This window comes from Notechis scutatus, chromosome 5, assembly GCF_049901735.1.
Source record: "Notechis scutatus isolate UNSWTSFEM ecotype Mainland chromosome 5, rNotScu1.2, whole genome shotgun sequence".
In the NCBI taxonomy this organism is placed as follows: Eukaryota; Metazoa; Chordata; class Lepidosauria; order Squamata; family Elapidae; genus Notechis; species Notechis scutatus.
In genome coordinates, this window is record NC_142013.1 from 73573298 (window position 1) to 73594054 (window position 20757).

Sequence of the window (20757 nt, forward strand, 5' to 3'; positions counted from 1 at the left end):
ATATTCTAAAATATTTATGCTTTAATTGTTTGAAAAATTTCTTAGGGCAAAAATTGTCTATAAAATAAGAATTCATAACTTATAACCATCTACATAGGTGTTATAAATAAGTACTATATATAAGTACTATAATCATCTATTAAAGACACTTACACAAATTAACTTTCTTAGTTTGCTCTGTAAGAAAGCAAGTTCATGAAGCATCTTGAAGGAAGTTGAGACCATTAGTGTTTTACAGAAGTAAAAATTTAATGAAATATTTATTGTAATGTTTATTGAAATATTTATTGAAATATTTATTGTAACTTTTTACAGAAGTAAAAATTTAATGAAATATTTATTGTAATGTAGAAGAAGCTCAAATTAAATAATTGTTAATGCTATGTCTTCAGTTCTCCCTCTGGTCCGATCCAACAGGGGGTGCCCAGCCGCAACCTGATTGGTCACCAGTTTGACAGCTCGGTATAAAAGGAGTTGTCAAATGGGCCAACAGCTGTTGCCTCATGGCTGAGCTGAATTAGCGTTGTAAGCGTGCGAAGCTTAAATAAAGCTTGAGCAACCAAGCAAGCCGCCTTGCCTCAGTTTGTGAGTGTGTTTGCTTCCAAGAACAAAACATTGGCGACGAAGGTGGGAATGGGAAACTCCTAGAGGCCCCTGGCCCCATCTGCATATTGATTTTGCTGGGCCCTTTCAGGGTCAAACCTTTTTAATTGTGATAGATGCCTTCTCCAAATGGGTGGAAATATTACTCATGGCCTCACCACGGCTGAGACCGTAAGCAGCATTGCATTACAAAAGATATTTGCCACCCATGGGCTACCAGACCTAATTGTTTCAGATAATGGTCCTCAATTTACGTCCAGGAGTTTTGAAGTATTCCTTATAGGGCTGGGGTTGCTCCTTGGTTGCTCCTTTCAATCCTTCTAGTAATGGCTTGGCAGAACGAGGGGTAAGGTCAGCAAAGGAGGCCCTGGCAAGAATGGGCCCAGGTCCATGGCCAGCAAAAATAGCCCAATACCTATTCTGTCAGCATACAACCCCATGCCCTTCCACCAACTGCAGCCCTGCCGAACTAGTAATGGGCCAATGGCTGAGAACAGTCCTAGACAGGCTGTTCACTTACATGCCTGAGAAGCCTCTGGATTCATCCAGCAATCCTAGGGGGTTTAAGGAAGGGGACCCAGTTTATGCTAGGAATTTCTCAGGCAACCCCCTGTGGCTACCAGCCACCCTTACAAAGGTAACAGGGCCTTGTTCGTATATATCAAGCTGGAGGATGGCCAGGCATGGAGACTCCATATTAATCAGTTAAGGGGGCGAGGGAGTTATAGGTCCGAGGTCCCTGTCCCAAGGGAAGACGAGAATCCCTCGCTAGCTGAAGCTGGGCCTACCGCACCAGTAACACGCCACCAGACAAACCTACCAGAGTCTCCAGCAGTGCCACCAGTCAAGCTGATCCCAGCAGAGATCCCGGTGCTGACTCCTGAAGCTCCAGCATCAACGACTCCGGCACCAGCAACTCCAGCCGCTTCCAGAGAGCCAGCGCTGGGCAGATCAGCAAGGTTCCGCTGCCGCCCAACCTACCTCACGGAATACGCATGCGCCATCGAGATGGGAAGGAGTGCTATATCTTCAGTTCTCCCTCTGGTCCGATCCAGCAGGTGGCACCCAGCCACAACCTGATTGGTCACCAGTTTGACAGCTCGGTATAAAAGGAGCTGTCAAATGGGCCAACAGCTTTTGCCTCAGGGCTGAGATGAATGAGTATTGTTAGCACATGAAGCTTAAATAAAGCCTGAGCAACCAAGCAAGCCGCCTTGCCTCAGTTTGTGAGTATGTTTGTTTCCGAGAACAAAACAGTTAATAACTATACTACACATATTTCTGATGTAAATCTCTGTGCAAGGTAAATCTCAGATACTACTCAAGCTTGGTTACCTAGCTAACTTTGAAATCAGTTTCAACATGATCCTTGCTTTGTTTCTGTGCTTGTTTGTGTATGTATGTGTGTGTAAGGGCGGGAGGGGGGAGAACATATGCAAGCTACTTACTGTAGTCCTTTACTGCTAAAGTAACTTGAAGAAATCAACAAACTCTCCCTGTGTGAAAAAAGCTTTGACAAGAAATAACATTAGATGCAGGTTAAGTGGGCAGGTTAAATGGTTCACTTAGCTGTCAAGATACTCCAAATAATTTAAAATAGAAAGCCCTGCAGGCAAGGGCTGTTTCAAGGACCATGGTTCTCTAGGTTATTGTTTGACAAGTCCTGAACTTCTTTACATATTAACAAGATTCAGTTCCCTCCAGAATTCCACCTGACAACCTTCTGTATAATCTCCTTGGTTACTTAACTGTAGAGCGAATGCATATTCTACCACCAAAGTTCATACACTTTTTACAGAATCAGAAATGCTGTTCCATTCCAAACTTTATGTTTACATTAAAGGAAAGCATGAGATTTTTTTATTATTATTAACAGATGTGCTCATTACTGTACTTCATGCTTTTTGGAAGGGGGAAGGGAATAGTTTAACAAACCCGATACATTCATTCCCAAACTAGGTATGCACACCAGTGAGTGGTCATGACAGCCATTTCCAAATAAAGACAGTGTGTCTTGCATTGTTCCAGCAAATTAAGCAGGTGTTTCTACCAGCTGCTTTAGCAGTATTAGTATGTAGTTAAGCAGTGAACATTATATATTTTGGAATTAACATTTCATACAAGTTGTCCACTTTCTCAGCCTAATGTCAGTAAAAGGCACTACAGTGTCTGTAAGTGTATTCGAAATAAAGGCCTAGTATCCACATGCTAGATTTATAGGACTGTTTTTCCAAAGTATCAAGCCTTACCAAGTTGCAGGTAATTTCAGGAGTTCTTTTGTTTCTTTAGTGAGGAATGTCAAAGATTCAAATCCACATGATTCAGAAAATAGGAACGGGTGAGTCAGGAGATCTTGTTTTTGTTAGCAATATAGGATGCTTGAGTTGAAAATAAATACACGTAGTTCTCAACTTATAATCATTTCTTTAGCGACAATTTAAAGTTTAATGGCATGGAAAAAGGTGATTTACAGCCAGTCTTTACCCTTAAAGCCTCTGCAGCATCCACATGGTCATGTGATCCAAATTTAGGCCTGCAACTGCATGTATTTTTGATGGTTGTAGCACCTTGGAGCCATATGATTGTCATTTGCAACCTTCCCAGCTGGCTTCCAACAAGCAAAATCAACAGGTTCAATGTCAAGTCAATCTGTTAAGTCAGATTCACTTAACAACCACATAGTTCACTTAACCACACAATTCACTTAACTGTTTAACAGTTGTAACAAAAAGGCCATAAAAGTAAGAATGGTTCACTTATCAACTGCCTTGCTTAGCATTGGAAATTCTGGTCCCAATTTCTGTTGTAAGTATGAGAATCGTTGCACTGGATTAAACACACAGGATTTATTTAATATGCCATTCTATTCCCAGAATCTCAATGGAAAGCTCCTAAGCAAGATACGAGAAAAAACGTTGTTTTTATTGTTGGGAGAATTGCAATCTTGAATGTAATGAAATGTAGGTTCTTGTCGGGTTACTAAAGGAGGCAAGCACTAGAAAAGATTGAGGTGGCCTTTATGTTCTGTTACTCTTCCATTTCAGATAGAATTCAATACTGTCTCAGTAGGTTCATCTGAAACATAGTTGCAGTGAAACAAATCTACCAATTCAATTGGATTGGCTGTTAAATAAATGTTTAGCATTGCAATGTACTGAATATTGAAAGTGAATTGGAATTAAAGCGTTCCATTTGTATCACACTGATTATGTACCCACTTTTGTTAATATACCAGGCTTGGCTGGGGGGGGGGGGAATCCCCCAGGAAAAGACATTTCCAAGAACAAAGATTTATTTTATTGTCAAATTATTCCTTTTGTTCTGAGGTCAAGAATTAAAGCACCTTGGAAATCACAGTAGAGCATCCAAGAAACAGAGCCTGATGGCAATTGAGATTTCTTATTATTAAAAAAAATGAAAGAAAACAAGCTGTGATTATTTTGGATTACCCCACTCTGGATAATATTAAAAACTTCCTTAGAACTTAGGCTCCTATTGAAATAGAAGAGGAAAGCAGTTGAGCTGTTTCCTTTAGTACTCAATTTGAGTTATAGCTATGGTCTTGAGCTATAGTCAAATATTAATGCCCATTTTTGTGTCCACAAAAGTAACAATTTTCTTCTTTGCTCCAGGTTGGGAGACTGAGAAAACTGGCCCAGCAGATAGCTAATTGCAAGCAGTGTATTGAACGCTCCACCTCTCTCATCTCACAGGCTGAGCAATCTTTGAAGGAGAACGATCATGCACGCTTCTTGCAGTCGGCTAAAAATATAACTGAAAGGTAATGCCATAAATTGAAGAGTTCTGAGAATTAGATAACCTTGCTAACTAACCATTTTCTTTATAATATGTCAATCGGATGTTTAAAGGAGAAATCAAATCTTTGGGATGCTCAAAAAAACCCACACATCTAAAGAAGTATATAATGTAGATATAAAACATCAACATATCCAACAACTGGTATACAGAAGCAAAATGTTAAAGACAGATTAAGAAACATCATTCTAGAAAAATGTTAGAATACTTCCATATAATTGCATATTATGGCGGTGCTATGGCTCAGAAGTTAAGATCCGGGAATTGTCAGCTGGAAAGGTTTCAGACCCAAGTTCCACGCAATGGGGTGAACTCCTATCCTCACCCTAGCTTCTGCCAACCTAGCAGTTCAAAAGCATGCAAATGCAAGTAGATAAATAGGTACCACTTTGGTGGGAAAGTAGCAGCACTCCGTATCGGCATGCTGGCCACAGGACCACAGAAAATGTCTTTGGACAGCTCAATGGCCTTGAAATGGAGATGAACATCACCATATAGTTGGCAACAACTAGTGGAGTAAAATCCACAGGGACTCATTTACCTTTTCTTGCAGTCTTCCATATTTTTATGCTATTAAAACTCTTCCTGTGTTTATATATTTGTTTGTACCCTCAAATGGCATTCCAAATGGTGCATTATACAATGATTTTTGAATTGCTAATTGCTAACCTGAAGAATGTGTAAAAATCCAGGGTTCGTTAGTCCTGTGGAATTGAAATTTTCAATGTTCAGGCCAGTTTTATTTGCAAAATTGTGGCAGTTGCAACATCCCTGCAATCATGTGATCATGATTTCTGATACTCCCTGCCAGCTGTCCACAAGCCCAGCCAGTGGGAAGGCCAGCAGAAAGTTGGAAATCAAGTCCATTCTCACTGGTTTTTGCCTGCCTGTGATCTTTTCTGTTTATCTGCTTAAGTAACAAAATATTGACTCATTATTGAAGTTAGTTCAATAACTAATTAAAATGAACTCAGTTGTAATGAAGTTCAGTCTTGAGATTTCAGATTTTAGATGACAATTCTTTTTCTTGGGAGCATTTGAAGCTTTTTACCATTTCATGAATGGCAAATTAGCAAAAAAATACTGAAATGTATACCAGTCACTTTTAGGAGAAAATACAGTAAAGTAACATTGTTCATGGATTCCATTATAAAGATCAGAAATTCAATTCCCAGCAGCTACAAGCAAGCAGGCAGTACCTCATGGTATTAGGTAACTTTCTACATTCTAGTTGACATATGGCTGATCAGGGATATGAAAATTACCTTAAATACATGTTACACAGCACTTCTTAACTTATTTTAAAAGTATTTGCCTTATGTATCCTTATCATGTAAAATAATTTTCAGAACTAAACCCACTTGTTTTTTATCTTGTAGGGTTGCCATGGCAACTGCATCTTCCCAGGTTTTAATTCCTGAAATTAATCTTAATGACACTTTTGATACATTTGCACTGGACTTTACCAGAGAAAAGAAACTGCTTGAATGCCTTGATTATCTTACTGGTAAGAATCAAAATATATATAAGAACCTGTATACTTGTTTTAACATAGAGAAGAATGAATGTGGTAATATTCATTGGATTAAAAAGAGGTTATTGTGATTTAGGTAAATAGCATTTTAATGAACGATCTTGCAATACTTTTACTGTTTTTTGCAAATGTGTAGATGGGGGTACAACCACACAATCCTTCCCAGTTCCAGATGTGTATATAATAATAATATCAGTTTAGCTATGTTCATACAACAAAGAGATGCTTAGACAATGTTCTGATTTAATAGGATTTATAAGGATCAGTCAGTGATTGCAACATATTCTGCAGAGTGTTTTTGACCTCATGATGAAATAGTTCTAAAATCTAGTGTCTCATTGTTCAGCCAGCATTAACTAACATTGCAGTATTTTCTCACACTCCAAAATAAGTTTGTTTTATTACAAATTCAAGCTGAAGGCATTCAACATAAGTATTCTCCTCAAACTGTTACCATGTCAGAATCCCATAGGTAAAAGTAATATCAGTCTTGGGATGGGTTCTGAAGAAGATACAGAAGCAGGATTTGGGAAGTATACTAAAGTAGTGTGGTTCAATGACATATGAGCAACAAGATCCATTCTGCATGAAAATTCCATACTATAAACAATTGTGTCTCTGGGTTATTGAATTATATAAAGGATCTTCTTGGTAATATTCTTGCAATTCTTGCAATTTTATACAATGATATCCAATATGTTTTTTCTTGTTTTCATATTTTTGTGATAAATGGGTAAATGAATGTCTGAGAACTATAACAGCTCATTTAACCCTTTTTCAGCTCCAAACCCACCAACAATTAGAGAAGAGCTTTGCACAGCTTCTTATGACACAATCACAGTTCACTGGACTTCAGATGATGAATTCAGTGTGGTCTCCTATGAACTGCAGTATACTATCTTCACTGGACAAGCTAATGTAGTTAGTAAGTACAAAGCATTTTAAACTAAGGCCATAAAAATGAAGCATTGAATTTAAATTTAAATCTAAGAGATTTATGTGGAGCTTTCAGAATTTTCACAAACAGTGATTTAATGGAAGCCAACTCAGAGGTATAATGCTTTAACAAGATAAAATTATAATTAAACAGCCTTTAACATTATAATTGATATACAAATATATTATAATAGATATTTTGCAAGGGACATGGCATGAGTTGATTACAACTGGTGTTATGCTAATTTGATTTTTAAAAAGTGAAAAATTGCCCTACTTCCCCTATTTCACCACAAGGAATACATAAAGGAATCCCAAACTTCTGAAGGCCAACAACTTTTCATTATAGACATACTGCTGCAAGAAATTGATATATCACATTACAGTTCATACAAAAAGGAGAAAGAGGAAGCAAAAGCAAGAGAACAGACTTGTAGAGAACCATTTTCATTACATTTGTGAAGCAATTGTGTCTCCAAAGGGAATGTTTCATAGCTACTTACTCACTTTTACTTTGCAAACATCATAAAACCTGGTTCAGTTCTTCATTTTTCTTAACTTAAACAGGCAGCAGAATAATTGGCTTTTCTGGAACATATTGAAAAAGACAATATCATAAATTGAAACTTTTGAAAAGTAAGCTGAAGTATTTAGTTGCTATACATTGCTGTCAATGTATACAGGATTGTGAAAATATTTCTATCAGTGTATTAATGATATAACAGATACATTTAGCAACAGGAATCCTTTGGTGGAAGTTTATTCAGTTTCGTCTTTTCTTCATAATAAATGTCTTTCCATGAAGTCTTGTTTATTTTGACATGAATCAATTTAAACTTGTTACTCAACAACTGAATACCATTATCCAGTCATCCTAGAAAGTTACACATTCCATATTCTAAACAGTTTAATGTTGTTTTCCACCATGTTCTTTAGTTGTGAGAGAATGTTACTTAATTTTGAAGATTAAACTTTATTTTTGATTTTGATCTTCACTCATTTAGATTAATATATCTTATGTAACCTTACTTTAATGACTTTTGAGGCATTGAAATAGTTAATACTATGTATACACCTTGATCTCCTGCTAGAAAAGGTGGATTACAAATGAAATAAATGAATGCACTGGGACTGTTGTCTTTTTATTTACTTGTGATATTTTTGTAGGTTGCTTTACTCACTTGGTTGTGTTTTTTTACATTTATTTGTATAAGATAAGGTCATATATTGTTTTTATTTTATTATCAGACATCTTACTTTCTTATTGTAAAGGTAGCTGATATATTTTATTTTTACTGAATATTTAAACTATATAAACATGCATTTTGTCTTCGTTTAGATTGGGTAGATTTTTTTACAGTAAATAAAAATAATGAGGCAATGAGAGAAATCTGATTCAAATTCTTGTTTAATATCAATTTTTTAAAGTGATACTTCATAGATTTTATTTAAAATGGTGCATGTCTGCCTCCTGATGTAGATATTGTCACTTTTGTTCTTCCAAATAGAAATGGGATTAAGAGATGCAACAACTTTGTTCTTGCACCTCTTAATTCCACAATGTATATCTTGAATGTGTGTGTATGTATGTATGTGTTATGATAAGAGTTATTAGAACTGTTGACTAGAGAAATTTATTTTAATTTAGTTTAGTTTAGTTTTTTAGTATTCATTTCTTGTTCAGTTTGTGAGCTTTATATTATCTTTACAAATGATATTTTTAAAAATCTGTGTATTAAAAGGAGTGTCTACTACTCAATAGTGTCTTAATGCTGAAATATATGTTCTTTGTAAATTAAGAATACTCATGTTTGAGAAATGATCAGACTGGCTCTTCACTTATTAACCAAGTGCATTCTGTTGAAACATTATAAATTGGATTCTAGATCCAGAATCTAGTTTAATTAATATTTAACCTAAATCAACTATTCCAACCTGATAGGAGGATTTCTGATTAGTGAAATTAAGGTTTAGCTTTCAAGGAATTCTTAGGTCTGCAATAGCAGCAACCATGCTTCGTCTTGATGTTATCCCCTTGCTGGCATTTCTGGAGGTAGCTTAACCTCCTACCTGTGAATAGGCAAATTCCATGTTTATAGGAAAAACAGAATTAGTATTCAGTTGCTAAGCAGAAATCTATTCCAAGATTAACCCCATGTATCCGTCTTTCACATTGCTTAAAATTTAACTATGTTTTAAAAATATGATTTTTAAATAATTTTTATTCACCTTGGTTTGGTTTAGATTAAGCATCAGGTTTTAACCTAACTTTCAATGTGTGGCCTGCTATATTTCAAATCAGTATATTTCAGAATATAAAACAAACACATTATATACTGATGGAAAAGTATTGCATTAACTTGGTCACCTCATATTCTTGTTGAATGGTTTAATAATGAAGACTAGTGATTAATTCCATATTAAATAATGATGAAAATGATGTTTTCTAATATTAAACATTGAAAATTGAATGTTTCCTGAATCTTCTAGATATCACTTAAGCTATATCATCTATATGAAAATATCCGATGAAAGTGGGCAAAAACAGGAACACCCAAGCTGATGATATAATTCTTGGAAACACATATTTTGTAGCAAGCCTGCTACAAAAGTTGAGAGTTTTAAACAGCAATTAGACAATAAAGTGAAAAGGCTATGAAAGAATTCAACTTTCTTAGATTAATCACTAGCAGGCAGGAAATGCTAATTGCTAGTAAACTGTGATTCACTCCATTTGACTCACTTTCTGTCTAGCATCATGCTGATGGAAAGCACACTGTGTGGTAAAGACAATACTTCAGCTGCAAAACTCTGAAGAGAGACTTTAAACAAAGCCTGTATTGTGGGAAAAAGAGCTGAGAATGTTATTCCAGTCTTAATGAAGTAAAGCTTCATAATGAATCAGCATGAAATATTTTGCCTTAATGGGCTGTGAGGGGGGCAAATATTTATTGTATGACGTGGTTGAGATAGGTTGGTCATTTTTCAGTATCATCTTATTATAGTGTGAAATGTACAAAGTATGGTGTGACAAGTAGCTTCTGTTGTGTATAGTGTGTGAACATTTGGTGTCAATTTCCTTTTCTTTTTTGGTCAGGCTATTTATTTATTTATTTAGGAGATTTATATTGCCGCCTATTCGCACATGGCGACTCAAGGCAGCTTACAAGAACTTAGTGATCTCTTGAAGTTTTGGACATAATTCCTAAATGACTGCGCAAATTATGCTTTAAAACACCTGGAGGATATAATGTTAGACACTTTTAAGTAGAATATTTTCATACTGAATTGTTTCGAGAATCAGACTAACCGGTTCTAATGATGCTTCATGTTCTGCTGTTTTCTATTATAGCTTAGATAAATAAAAATAACATTTTAATGAACTAATTATGATTAATTGTGTTTATATCTGGCTTGTCCATCCAGACAATACTGAGTAGCTATATAGCATGTGTATATGTAAAAAAAGAACAATCAGTGCGGTATATTTTATATAGTTTTAAATACAGGTAGTTCTCGACTTACAACAGCTCATTTAGTGACTGTTCAAAGTTACAATGGCATTAAAAAGTGACTTATGACGGTTGCTTTGTCCTGGGATCATGTGATCAGCTTTTGAGATCTTCTGATAAGCAAAGTCAATGGGGAACCCAGATTCACTTAATAACCATGTTACAAAGTTAACAAATGCAATGATTCACTTAACAACCATCATAAAAATTCATAAAATGGAGCAAAACTCACTAAATAAATATCTCACTTAGCAACAGAAATTTTGGGCTCAATTGTGTCTACCTGTACAGGACTACCTGTATAGTTTTGTAAATTTTTATTTTTAATATCTGTGCACAATATTCTTTACTGTTTTGACATTTAGTATTTGGCATGGTATTAGGTAAGCAGAAGTTGAAAGTGAATATTTCATTTAAATTAACGACCATAATCATTGCAAAAGAAATTGAAAAGCTCATCAATGTCAGCCAATGCATTCATAGAGAAGTAATAGCTGTGACTTGATGTGCAATGACTATATATTTATTCTGCAGAAACAATGCTTTGGTTAACACCTGACAACATTTACAATTTAGACCTTTGAAGTGTCTTAGAATTTGCTTCTTACTTTTCCTACAAATTCTTATATTAGATCAATATTCATTATCCATAGGTTAATTAGTAACTAAAAATATTGCATTAATAAATAATGCATTAATTTTATCCATTGCTTCTTGTCCTGCCTTCATGTGCTTTGGAGAATATTTTGACCCCTATTCTTTGTGGCAATCCCTTAGATATTGGTACACTGCTATCATGTTACCCCTAGTCCTTTGTTTAATGTGTAATGACTTTGTGTAATGAACACAACTAGTAACATCCTTTGTCCCTTTCCTTTCCACTTATTATCCATATTATTTATGAACTTCCCTCTAAAAGTCTTCCAGTGGGGATTTCCCCCCTTGTTACGTCAATATCATATCTATGACAGAAAACAGATTTGGAAGGGACTCTGTTTAATTGGATGTATTGATTACTTGGATGTATTAGAAAATGTTTTTAGAAAAAGGTTTTTTTCTTTACTTTAAAAGGGTGATTGATTGATTCTTTATAGATAAACTAGCAGGGTACCCGTGCTTTACTATGAAACTATGTGATTGGGAAAGATTTTGGGGAGGGAAATAAGAAGGGGGGGAAATGTGCATCTGTCTACCAGCATCCATTGGTATTCATCTGGCTAGCGTCCTGTCAGTGTGTGAGAGAATTCAGGGTTGTTTGGAAAGTGAAACAGTATTTGCTGTGTGAGCAAAGAGACAGCAAGGAGCCTGGGCGTGGCTTAGCTCAACTGTTCTGTACTAAAGCTGCTTGGTGCTGTGAAACTAAGACTGAAAATGAAAGTCCTCTCCTCTGCTTGTGTTTTGCATTTGGAACAGATTTCTTTTCAGGTGAGGAGGGGAGGAGTAGAACTCCTTAGCATCAGATCGTGTTAATAATAATACATAAAATACAAATGCTCTGGTGGTCATTTTGAAAAATCCTTTCTTAGTGAGCACCTAGAAGCCAAGAGGAACATACATGCCAAATTTCAAGTTTGTAGGCTTGAGGTTCTGGAGATTTTGTGATGATGTGTGAGTGCTTTTTCGCTTTTATAGATATAGATTCAGATAATTCCCCCTCTGCAACTGTGTGCATAATGGCTCATCTGGCTATAAGAACCTGAAATACATTTAAGAAGACAAGATTTTACAATTGTCAAAAGTACTGAAATCTGGAATCTTGGTAGAAAACTTTCTAGTGTCTCTGAATTCATCTGGCAGTTGCATTTGAATTACTACTGTCTTCCTAATTAAGCACAGATTTGGAGCTCATTCAGTCGCAGTAATTTTCCTGTACTCATATTACCATTATGCTTACTTAATGCAAACACATCATATATGGCCAACCTATTACATATTTGTGCTAGTGACTCTTCAAAAATCGAATTACATGGGTTGATGAATTCATTACCAAGATGGGATGCTACAATTATACACTAACCCAACCATTTCCTTTGGACTATGTAAGGAAAGGGAAAGAATCCAGTTTACATATTGCGCTCTGCTTGGAAAATTCTATGGTCAATTGTACTATAATCTTTAATTGGGGTCCATTTCATTAATGCTTAATATTATTTGATTAATAATTAATATGCTTCTAAACATGAACAGGTGCATGAATTCTGCAGAAAACTTGAGGGCATCCAGCAGATTCAAATTAGTCTGTTGGCCAGATACACATTTGTTTATAGTGGATCTTTGCTACAATATAAACAGTTTTATTATTTATCTATTTCAGTTTATATAGCCATCTATCTCAGGTTCTTGACTCTGGGCAGCTAACAGTATTAAAATAAAATATAAAAGACTAAAAGCACAGAAAACCATCTGCCCACAACACATACAGAAACATGAACAGACGAGTACCTCATGAACAGACGAGTACCTAACATGAAGAATGACACCAAACCCACACCCACGAGGGCCACACAAGATGCTACCACCACACTTCCACGTAGAAAGCAGACTCACACCCACACAGAAGATGAGACACGACAACAGACCAGAAGCCGCACCGCAGCTGCATCACTACCCGCTTCAAACCCCTCTGACTCATACATGAAGCGAACTGACGCCCACCATGAAGATGCGGCACGACCACGAACGCGAAGCCAAACAGCAGGATCACAGCTCACCAGCTCAAATCCCCCAGCAACTAAGACTAACCTGAGCACAACCAAGCCCCCACCTGAACAGAACACACCCCCAGCCAATCAGAGCACAGCCAACCCCCCAGCCAATCAGAGCACAGCCAGGCCCCCAACCAATGAGAACACCCCCACCCAATCAGAACACAGCCAAGCCCCCACCCAATCAAGTCACACCCCACTAGCAGTTAAAAGGAAGAAGCAGCTGCAAGCTCACATTACTCTGAGAAGCACAGAGCCGAAGACACAAGCCTGAAGATGATGAATGAGACTTCATCGAAACGTTGCCTAGATACTTCCAATTTTACGCGGGAGAAAACCCGAATAACCAAAGATAGATAGATAGATAGATAGATAGATAGATAGATAGATAGATAGATAGATAGATAGATAGATGATAGATTGATTCTTAAGTTTTCGCGGGCACTTACATGTATGGCATTCAGCTTTGTTCGGGTATTTTCCCACGTCATTGTAGTTGTGCTTTTAAAGTTGTAGCAACGTTTCGGCAGAAGCCTGATGATGGCAGATGAGATTCTGCCGAAACGTTGCTACAACTTTAAAAGCACAACTACAATGATGTGGGAAAATACCCAAACAAAGCTGAATGCTATATATATATATATGTATGTATGTATGTATGTGTGTGTGTGTGTGTGTGTGTGTGTATTCAACCACAGAAGAAAAAAAAGCATCACAAGCTTACTAAAGAACTTGACAATTGTGCATTTTAAAGATTATCTCTCTGCGTGTCTGTGTGTATATTGTATTTTAAATAGTTAAAATGTATTAATATTACTAATTGACTCTTACACTGATGTTTTTATAATTAAATATTACATATTATATCATTAAATATTACAAGGATTTGCCAATGATTTTCTCCCACCCACCAACCTATTTTTGGAACTTCATCAACAAAAAAGTTTTGACGGGAAAAAAAGGGAGATTATCTCCAGATTGACTTTCCCTTCCAAGTTCTCAGAATTCTATCTGATATATCTCATTAGAACCAGTGTACTTATCTTTGATTTGTATTTATAGAGTATTTAAAATTTACACTGTACCATATGTGATTATTTGATATCCTTGCTTTAATGCATATCTTTTTAAAATCAAAAACATGAATTCATCTTCATGGTCAAACCAGCATTACTTTACAAATATTATCTCTACTCAGAGGCCCACGGTGAATAAAACTGAAGAGGATTCCAAATTTTGTCTTATCTCGTTGTCATCACAGTAACAGACTCCCAATATCCTATAGATGGTAATATCTTACAAAAGAAATGGATATCCCTGTATCATACTGTTGAAAGGAATTTGGAAGTTGTTAACTTTCCCGTAAAAGTTTTAGTGAACTAAAAAAACAGATGGCAAGACTGAAACCATTTTCCCAAAATACTTAAGACAATTTATCTGATGTAATTTACAAAATCTACCTATAAGTTTATATCACTTGTGGAAATTCCTAGCTTTTTTCCACGTCCATCCCATAGTCTATCCTCCCCCCCCTCCCTCCTTCACTTATATCTTATAGGAGCCTTTTACAATTTAATATAAACTCTAGCCTAGTTGTCATCTCATTAGAACAGTAAATTGCATGTGGATGCCCCCAGTGCAGATGGGCTCTTTCATTTCAGTTTTTTTATTCTTGAGATGGAGTGTGGATTATATCTCAACATCAATGGAAAACTTACTGTTGATGCTTAACCGTTCAAAGAAGCAAAGGACTTCTGCTCCTTTGAATTTATTTATTTATTTATTTATTTATTTATTTGATTTGCCAATTGTTTACAAGATAATAAGTATAAGTGTATACATAGTTGTGAATACATGAAATGGGTACATATAAGAAAAATAAAAGAAGAATAAGAGAAACAATAGGACAGGGACGGTAGGCACGTTGGTGCGCTTATGCACGCCCCCTACAGTTCAGGTTCACCACCTTGTTTCAGGTATAATGAATGCATGCTTCATAAAACAACTAATGTTTTTGATTTGAAATGCAGGTCTGTGTAATTCAGCCGACAGCTGGATGATTGTTCCAAATATCAAACAGAATCATTACACAGTGCATGGCCTGCAGAGTGGCACCAAGTACATCTTTGTTGTTAAGGCCATTAATCAAGCTGGCAGTCGCAACAGTGAACCTGGAAAGCTGAAGACAAATAGTGAGTAGTTTTACATTTAACCTAAATACATTTGCTTTTTCTTTCTTCTTGATCTGACTCAGTTAGACACTTGAAAAGTACAGAAATAGTGTACTCCCTCCCGTTTTAGTGTTTTCCTGTACAATTCTTATTCCGTTCAGCAGAAATGTTTGCTAAAGTCTTTCAGCTGACAACTTCGTATTAATATTCATTGACACACCTAAACTCTGAAGCACTTTGCACAATTTAGGGAAGGATACAAAGGGAATACTGTTGACTTTTGCTTTCTAAAAGTTTTCATCCCATGCTAACTTTTATTTTTATATGCTGCTTATCTAAACACAATCAAGGTTTAAACTTACAAAGGTCAAAATAGCAATTGCTAAGAAAACAAGGCAACTGCAAAACATGGCAGGACCATTGAATACATTAAAACAGTTCAGGGGTGGGAAGGGAAAATAATCAAATAGCATATTAATTCATCAACAAAGTTAAATACCGTTTTCATGCATGCTGACACAGGCTTTATTTTAAAACTCTTATCTTGTTCATATTCTAGGTCAGCCATTCAAACTGGATCCCAAGTCTGCTCATAGAAAGCTAAAAGTGTCTCACGATAACTTGACTGTGGAACGAGATGAAACCTCTTCTAAGAAGAGCCACACCCCTGAGCGCTTTACCAGCCAAGGCAGCTATGGAGTGGCTGGCAATGTGTTTATTGACAGTGGCCGTCATTACTGGGAGGTGGTTATCAGTGGAAGTACATGGTAGGTAGGGTCAACCCATGCAAGAACACATACTTTCATTCCCTAAATGATTCATAACACTTCAGATTTGTTCACTTTAACAGATGCAAAGAAACTGACAAAATGTTATAATGCAACTTTAATCTGGGGTTTTTGTTGTTGGTTTCTGCAATAGTAAAAAAAAAAAAAAAGTTTATTATAAAGGTGGCAGCAGTTCAGATTATATTAATAGCTTTGTAGCTTAAATCAGATTGGATGAGACCAGTTTACAATATTACTAAAATCAGGACTTGGAAACATAGCTTCTAGGCAGAGACATTTCCAGATTGGGATTCACAAATCCAATCTATTCCAGAAACCATATCAGAACGTAGAAGAATGAAGAAATAAATTAGAGAATATTCTACTAGTGATTTTTTAAACTAATAATTCAGAATAGGAAAGCGCGATGGCTCAACAGTTCAAGATGCTGAACTTGTCAATTGGAAAGCTGACAGTCTGGGTTTGAAACCCAAGCACCACACGATGGAGTGAGTTCCTGTTTACTTGCTCCAATTCCTCCTAATCTAGCTGTTTGAAAGCATGCAAATGCGAGTAGATAAATATATACCTCTTCAATGGGAAGGTAACAGCATTCTGTGCATCTCTACATATAGCCATGCTGACCACATGACCACGGAACCGTTTTCAGATAGTGTTAGCGCCCTTAGCTAAGAAACAGAGATGAGCACTGCCCCCTAGAGTCAGATATGACTGGATAGGGGAAACCTTTACCTTTAACTGTAATAGTTCGGAGCCATTGTTTTAACCTATATAAGCTAGGCCTTCTTCATTTTGACTGTTACAGTTTCATAACATGGCTCTTTTCATAGCAGAGAAATTTGGGACAATAAGATTTGCAACGACTTGCCTCACACAGTAGACGGAAGAATGTTAACTAAATATATACTTTTTTTGAACTGCAAAAGACATTTTTAAAGACATTTTATGGCTTCGGAAATACAGCAAATATATGACATGAATTATATATTTTCTTAATTTTGTTTTGTAGGTATGCCATTGGTATTTCTTATAAAACTGTACCAAAACATGAATGGATTGGAAAGAATTCTGCTTCTTGGGTTCTTTGTCGCTGCAACAATACATGGGTGGTGAGACATAACAGCAAAGAAATTCCAATAGACCCTGCACCCCATCTTCGCCGTATTGGCATTTTGCTAGACTATGACAATGGTTCTTTGGCCTTTTATGATGCCTTGAATTCTCTACATCTTTACACTTTTGATATTACATTTTCACAGCCTGTTTGCCCAACATTCACAGTCTGGAATAAATGTTTGACAATCATAACAGGTCTTCCAATCCCAGATCATTTAGATTTTATTGAGCAGATGCCATGATCAATACTGAATGAAGATGGATGATGAATGTCCTATGGACCTCACATATACTTTTAGTGACTTTGATTGGAAAAGGGAAATACATTTCACACAAAAAAGAAGTCTTTACCTGTTTTCAGCCAAAAAGTCAAAATAGGAAGCTCTTCTTGGACATTACTATTTGTTTTGTATTAAAAGCAAGATATGGCTTTAATAATTTTTCAGATTGTTTTTGTATCTAGACTCCTTCAGAAAATTTATAAATTATTTATATTAAAAAAAAACACTTTGAATAGGAACCCACAATTTGGTGTTTGCATCTGAGCACCTCATAACAAAGACTTCTTTTTGCACATGAAGAGCTGTGTCACAAAGGTTCCTACTAGAGGTCTCCAATAATTTTATTTTATAATAGAGTTATTTGGAAGTATTTGAAAGAAGGATACAATACTTATTCTTCAATTTTGTTCTTATGGTGCTTTCCTAGCAGTCACTTTTCACTCCACAAAATATCGCTTCAATTTGGAGCGCATTAAATTATACTTTAATGTATAAAGTCAGTGTCTGAATCAACCAGCAGTCAATATTATTAATAACAATTTTCTTAAATACTAATTATTCACCTCTGTCACAGTTAGGAATATGTATTTTGTATTTTTCTTTTTGGACTCAGAAAACCATCAACTAGAATGAAACAGCTAAGATAGATCTAACATTATGTTTTAGATAAATGTATCACTAAGCTCAAATGATGATCAATTTCTGATGGTATTGATTTGGTTACATATCATTGAATAGGTACACAAAGCAGCCACATATACAGTGCTAGGGCTAGGCAATGTACAACTGATTTTAAGTTTAAAAATGAGATTTTGTTATGTTATAGTATATCAATAAAAATAGTAAAAGGTATCTGTTTTGTAAACAGTGCCGGAAAGAGCCGTACTTCACTGTATCATTCTGTGGGACTTCGAAGGGATCCAGGGTTTCAAGTTTCTTCGTTATTTGTTTCTTTTGAGGAGTAAGGTCTGTAGGGTCAAGTTTTTGAGGTCAACAAGAATTCCAAATGAAAATACTTAATTGTAAAATCTGCACACACAGACTGAAAATACTTTTACAGATACATTATTAAACCAATGTATTCTGCGAGTTTGTTTTTTTTAACCTGAAAGGAACACCAAAATGATTACAGAAAGTATGAGGGTCACTAAAAATGCCAACAATGAGGTAGTAAATCTTTTTTGTCTGTTCTTGCTTTTTCAGAATCAGTTTCCTTTTGGATAACTGATCATTTTGTGTATTTATGAAACATAAATGGTAAGTTCAAGAGTCAAACAAGTTGACTAGATATGCAATGAGGGAGAAGTCAAAAAACTAAGACATGATCAAAACCACTTCTCTCATATAGATGTGCCCCAACACACATAAAAAGAATGAGCATTCAGCTACAACGTGGGGCTTGCAGGTTGCAAAATCTTGGCAGGTTTTAATATACTAACCCATGCAAACATCGGTGACCAGATTTCCAGCCTATTCACAATGCTATATCATTCCTGTTTTCCTCTCAGTCAAGCATTAAATAATGTTTCTAGCCTAGATTAAACAAGTAAACAAAAGTTGATCAACAGTTTCTGGTCTCTACCTCTTTGAGGTTTTTGTGGTAAATGGCTGAACCCTTCACTCGCTTTTTGGTCTTTATCTAAAAAGGTACTTTAAGTAAATAAGCCCTCTAATCACATTATCTGCACAAAAATGCTCATAAGAATATAATTTGCCAAGCTAAATTTCAGGGGGACAAAATAGTTAAAAGTTGATATCATGGCAGCCAATCAAAGACTAAGGAATTTAGTCCCTTCTGTCTCCTTATGAATATTTATCTATCATGCTGAATATCATGCTGTCATAATGTGTACATTAACATTTCTCTCGTCCCTTGCTATAATGTTTTTCAATCTTGGCAGCTTTAAGATGTGTGAATTTCAACTCCCAGAATTCCTCAGCCAGCATGTATACATTTGAAGTTGCCAAGGTGGAAAAACACTGCTGTAGCTCAACTGCTGTCCAAGAAAATGAACCACTATAGGAACCTTGCACTATACCAGGGGTGTCAAAACTTGATCACGTTGTGGACCAGATGTAACGTGTCACAGTGTTCTTGCCTTTGCGGAGACAGAGCGGGTGTGGCCTGCACGGATTGTATTCTGCCCACAGGCCTGCAGTTTGACAGTACTGCACTACACATTCTAGCAAAATAATAAACCCCCTAGTATTTGTTAGAACTATTAAGAGCTAAAAACTACAAACTTCTTTTTTGTAGAAAGGTTCTTCTTCTGGGTCCCACCAGGTGTATCTCCCTATGGGAAGGGACCCGCAGCATTCCTTGCCTCTCCGTTCTGGTGAGTCAGGTAGATGTGACAAACAAGAGATGGCCCCTCAGATAACCTGAAGGGTTTTAAAGGTGAAAAACAGCACCCAGAAGCAAGTCAGAAACCAATGCAGCTCCGGCAGGAGAGGTGATACATGTGCACACCAAGGTCTGCACAAAAACATGCAGGTTGCTGGATTTTGCACCAAGTGGAGCTTTGGATGCTCTTCGAGGACAGCCCCATGTAGAGCGTGTTGCAATAGTCAAAATGGGAAGTGACTAGGGCACGAGTGACCGTGAGTAGGGATTGTCAGTCCAGGAAAAGGTATAACTGGTGCACAAGCCACAGTTGTACAAAGGCCCTCCTGGCCACGATCACCACCTGCTCTTCGAGCAGGAGTCATGAGTCCAAACAACCCCAAACCCAGAGCCACTCTGTCTTGCCAGGGTACAGTTTTAACCCGTTCCCCATGTGCTACTTAATTGGCTATTAATGCTTCCTTATTTATTTCACATAAATTAACCCTAATATCTTAGCCTTTCTATGCAAACTTTCTTGAATGAAGACATTTCCTAAGAGACTCTGAAGGAGCATTGTATTTAATGACCATACTTACAGCACCATAAAATATTTGTATAAAAAGTGATAACCCATACAAGTCTGTTGTGGCCCCGATTCCAGAGCCTATGCTGTCAGAGGAAGAGGACCTGGAAGATGAGGGGGAGGAACTGGGAATGCCGTCCTCCCCAGGACCTTCCTCCCTGGCAATGCCTACCTCCCCAGGACCTTCCTCCCTGGTAATGCCTCAGGTTCCATCAGACAACCGAGAGGAACAGTCTGAGATTAATCAGGAGGAAGGCATGTCAGAGCAGCCCCTGACAGGGAGTGAAGAGGAAGAGTATTGGCTTGACCCCAAGCAATGTCGTAGGGAGAAACATGAGCAGCAACGTAGGAGGCATGGGAGGGTCAGAGAGTGAGTCATTGAGCCA

The 20757-nt window shown here is 36.7% G+C and overlaps 1 protein-coding gene across 4 annotated transcripts in view; it reads left to right on the forward strand.

Annotated features, from left to right (window-relative positions):
* The window catches only part of MID1 (midline 1), a 227499-nt gene extending 209158 nt beyond the window's left edge, over positions 1–18341 (forward strand). For all 4 annotated transcript variants that reach the window (XM_026666914.2, XM_087967046.1, XM_026666913.2 and 1 more), the window contains exons 5-10: positions 4236–4384; positions 5799–5926; positions 6735–6878; positions 15137–15298; positions 15837–16044; positions 17075–18341. In XM_026666914.2, the coding sequence (XP_026522699.1) occupies positions 4236–4384; positions 5799–5926; positions 6735–6878; positions 15137–15298; positions 15837–16044; positions 17075–17423 (1140 nt within the window). In that variant the 3' untranslated portion in view covers positions 17424–18341. The remainder of the gene's footprint in view (positions 1–4235; positions 4385–5798; positions 5927–6734; positions 6879–15136; positions 15299–15836; positions 16045–17074) is intronic.
* The last annotated feature ends 2416 nt before the right edge of the window (positions 18342–20757 follow it).